The 4,537-nt window shown below is 43.4% G+C and overlaps 1 protein-coding gene across 1 annotated transcript in view; it reads right to left on the bottom strand.

Moving 5' to 3' along the window:
• LOC101849517 (tyrosine-protein kinase Fer) overlaps nucleotides 1-4,537 on the bottom strand; it is a gene marked incomplete at its 3' end in the record, with an annotated part of 14,565 nt that extends 10,028 nt beyond the window's left edge. The window contains 2 exon segments of the mRNA XM_013090775.2: nucleotides 23-239; nucleotides 4,385-4,537. Of these exon segments, the coding sequence (XP_012946229.1) occupies nucleotides 23-238 (216 nt within the window).

Consider the following 4,537-nt stretch of genomic DNA (forward strand, 5'->3'; position numbering starts at 1 on the left):
CCCCACCACCACACCCCCTCACCTTAAACACCGTACAACACTCGACAAACTCTGCATCTCCCCCCTTGGCGACGGTGGCGTGCAGTATCTTGGCGAGCCCTGCGGCGTACTTCCTGTCGTTGTCCACCCTCATGAGGACAAAGTGGTGCACGCTGTCCAGCAGTCGCAGCTCCGCGTCCTGTACGCGCAGCATGGCCTCATGGGACGACCGGCCACACATCTCCTCTGCCACGCCCATGCTGGGGGCAATGAGGAGGGGGGAGATGGGGGAGGAGGGAGAGGGGGAGAATGTTACTGACATATATGTATCCACACACATTTCCTCACCCAGCCCCATACTGGGGGGGATGGGGAGGAGGGAGATGGGGGAGGGGGGATGGGGAGGGGGGTACAAGATCTTTCTCACAGAAGCAGAACTTGGAACAATAAAATAGGACCTCCCACGAGGCAGTTTAGTGACAATTTCAAATGTGTCCGATATGCTTTGAGATGATTTCATTCGAAAGCCCCTCCTTCACGATCATAAAACAGTTTCAATTGTGTTGATATCTTTATTAGTCAAAAAGTTATGGAGATTTTTCCTCCCAAAAATCCGGCCACTTTCAGGCCATTTGAAACACTTGAGTTTTTGTGACAGCAAAATGCAACAACACAAACGAGCATTACTCTCCACTAAATGCAGATTTGGTCAAAGTTTTGTATATCAGTTTGGTGAGAATTTTACACAGAATGTACAAAACTACAAAACATCTCTTTACAAAGTCACTGAAATATTTTTTAGGGTACTTTTAGAGGTTCAGGGTGATAAAAAATCCAGAAAATATAATAACATAAAATTATTAGGTACTGAAAGTGAAAGACTGAGCAGAGGCTTAAAAACTCTGTTCTCTTCTCCAAACTAGTTAAGTAAGTTTGCCCAAAACTGATTGAAGACAAAAGTCGTCTAATAAAAGGAAAAGAGTTAACTATGGAAAATATAGCCAGAAGCTGAATCTAACATCAAATAGAACTGTGCAATTCAAGTTTTATTTAAATTCCAAAGCCCATTGACATAAACAGTTAGATCTAGCAGACGCTGGCTTTCTGACTGCTGCTGGCCTACTACTGCTAATTCTAGACAGGGAATCTAGATTTAGTTAGTTATCATCTGCATTATTCAAGAGCCACAAATTGTAAAATAAAAACAGAATTGTGAATTCTTTTGTCAGTCCGTTCATAATTTCATAGCCGCGTGTATTATTATAATCCGGAGAAACAAGGAAAGCGGGAAAGAATGCGACGCCGGCGCAGTACGTTATGATATCGCAGTGTGCAGGGGAGAGTGGGGGCGCCCCGTCGCTGACAGAGTTCAATTTTTTAATGCATTTTGATTTAAATTTTGGTGTACATATTTCGATTTTGCGAAAAAGGGGTGTCGGGATGAGTCCATTTTATTTATAGCATTGTATCACAACATGGGATCTTTAACTTTAAGAATATGTTGGTAGCGTGACTAAATAATGGCAAAGCTCTCTTTGATGACTTTAGACCATTCCAACCTTAAAAGATAAGTTAATTCAATCTAGCATACCGTACAATTGAAAATTCTTTTTCCCCGTTGAGACGTGAACACCCCGAGACGAGATAAGCTCCCCTCGGAATACCCCCATTGCGATGTCACAGGGGAACGGAGAGAAAAACAACCGGATGCATGCACCCGCCATAACCCTTCTATTTCAAGTGACCAATGAACAGGCTCGGAATAGTCATGCTGGGACTTGTAGGTCACGTACATTTGCCGCGAGAGTGAGGGGAAAATGACCGGTCTCCGAGCGAAGCCACTTTGGATTGGGGGGTAGTCGTGCATTTATGATCGGGTCTAAACAACTACTGGATCAGAACGTTCAAATTTGAGCATACTATAGAGGGTAGATAGATCTGTTACCCTCTTGGCGTTGAAATTCAAACTCCTTATAGTTTTCGGTTCACCTAATACGAAAGTGTTCCCGACACCAAAAGTGTAGGTTAACACATAACACACTAAGGGCCTGGACGGGAAGTCCATTCCTAGATCCTTAGCAAGGGGAAGAAACCCACCTCCCGTGAATACAAGCGTTTAAAAAACACATTTTAAAAATACTAAACAAATTCCAAAAATCCTGAAAAAATAACAGTTAAAAAGAAAACAATGAAGTTTCAGAAAAATATAACTTTATGTATGCACAAACTGTTGGAAATGTTCTAACTTTAGTTCAATCGGGGTGTCCGACCCGTCACTCTCACTCTCAGCCTCGCGGTCGGGCCCTACATCTAAATTCTAGATTTTCTACGTCTGATCAATCTGAATCGCCCCAAACTCTTGCTACAACGTTTTCATCAACATCTGAGCCATCTGATTGGTCATATATGCTTGGTTTTGCTCAAATCCATCGTTATTTCCGTTTTCAAACTCAATTGTGTCGCTTTTCAACTAGTCGAGGCACTTTCGAAGTGTCGGTAACGCGATCGCACTTCGATCAGCTCTAATACTAAAACTACTAGCCCGAAAAAATTCGTTTCGGTATCAAACGAAAGAAGAAACTTTTTGCTATACTATGCAAATCAAAATCGCGTCCCCAGAGTCTCGTCAAGGCGAGACTTCATTTCTAAAGACGCTAGGTCGGTGCGGGCGGTTCCGGGCGAGTCAGGGTGGAACACGAAAGGGAATTCCCGGGCGATCCCGGGCGAGTTAGGGTGTAATGTGTTATTTAAATGTGTACGAACTTCAACGTCCATATATCATTAGTTTGCCCTATTTTCTGATTGGTTGCCGAGTTTCATTCACATTGGTCCAGAAACAGAGCAGACCGAGGTTGAGAAAGTTAGTCACCTAGGCTACGACCCGGTCAAAATATTCACCCGCAAACGTGGACCAAATTTTCACCGTGCAGGAAAACCTGATAGGCATTGCTACATGAATATGCAGCCAGTAGTTTTCATTTTATCGCGTTGTAAAAATAGCCTTGTTTTCAGAAGCAGATATTTCTACCACTTCTACCAAAACGATTTTCACGCGAAGACCGCCATTTTTAAGATCTTTCTTTACCATTTAAAAAGATGTATTGGATGTGGTAGTGCGATTCACAAAATGAAACAAAACTGCGAGTTGTTTCGACCCACCATAACCCAAGGCTTCGCGGCCGGTCACATAAGTCTACAGGGCCGATTCCCCCTGCCGCTAGTGCGTTCACTAAACTGCCTTCTCCTACACAGCACACCCATGCCCAGGTCACTGTTGTGCACGTCAACAATCGCACTTTCACTTTGGCTCGTTTCCTGAAACTGAAAAACATGGCACCCATCCTTTGGTGAATCTGAGACTGAGAGTCAGAGGCTAGGAGTGGTAGGTCTGTAGGTCAAGCAGTTCAAAATGGGGGGGGGGGAGAGAGGAGGGGAACAACTTTACTTACTTTAACATATATAATCTAGATGAAAGTGGCTATTCCAACCCGCCCGAAAGTTTTCGCAAGATCAACTCCTCCCCTCTTCTCTCTCTCTCTGTCTCTTTCTGAATACTGTCTATCGGTGTGGATGATCAAACTGACCAAAACAAAGTTAATAAATGATGTTAAAACACAAAAGTAAATTAATTTGGTTGTCTACAAAGATGCTACGGCTATTTAACTTTTCGAATCGAGCCGAACTACGTGGGTCGCCATTTTGTTTTGCCCGGATATTCTCGCGCTACTCCTCTCTCTCTTTCTCTCTCTCTCTCCACTGCCCACAGACAAAATTGTTCGCTTTTAGTAGACTACAGTTGTAATGGAACGTTTGTTCACGGCACAGAATTCTACAATTTTTCTCTTATCACAGTGTAGAATTCTGTGGTTTAGGGTGAACGCAAAATTTTTAGACTCGCCTGCACTATTCTCACTCCGGGTGAGAATAGAGGCGGCCAATCTAGATGAGGAAGAATAAGAGGACAGTAGATGGATAGGGCTCAACAATCATCTATGCTCGGACAAAATTTGTGGACTAGATTATTTAGAGTTTGAATATAGAATCTAGATCTAGAGGTTTTGGCAAGCCCAACTTCAACCCCTGTGTCACAAAATACCAAGCCTCTCATTACATCTGAGGAAAGTACAGGAATTAGATACAGGAAAGAAGTAATCGCTCCTGGGTAGTGAATGTAAAAGAGAAATCCTCACCGTGACTGACAGATCTAGAATACTTCGATCTAGGCTGGTGACTTCGATTTAGTGACTTGGGAGTTAGTAAAGTGTCTTAGCCTGGCCTGCCTTTGGTCACTTTGGAATGCTTCCGCTTTAGGAACCATCACCAGGAAGAGTAACAGAAACTGTCAAAAACTCGGTGCGTCGTACTTCAAATTACACCAAACACAACCTTCCATTCGTGTCCTTACCTTGTTCGTCAGTAGAAATGTCAAACTTGCTCAATTTAGCAAGGAAAACATGGCATACAGCATATTTTTTAGACGCTGCCAGCCTGCTCCCTGTCGTTTTTCCTGCTTTCCTTTTCAGTGAATAACTTCCGCTTCGGCCGACTGCGCAAAACG

This window comes from Aplysia californica, unplaced genomic scaffold (genome assembly GCF_000002075.1).
Source record: "Aplysia californica isolate F4 #8 unplaced genomic scaffold, AplCal3.0 scaffold01500, whole genome shotgun sequence".
Lineage (NCBI taxonomy): Eukaryota > Metazoa > Mollusca > Gastropoda > Aplysiida > Aplysiidae > Aplysia > Aplysia californica.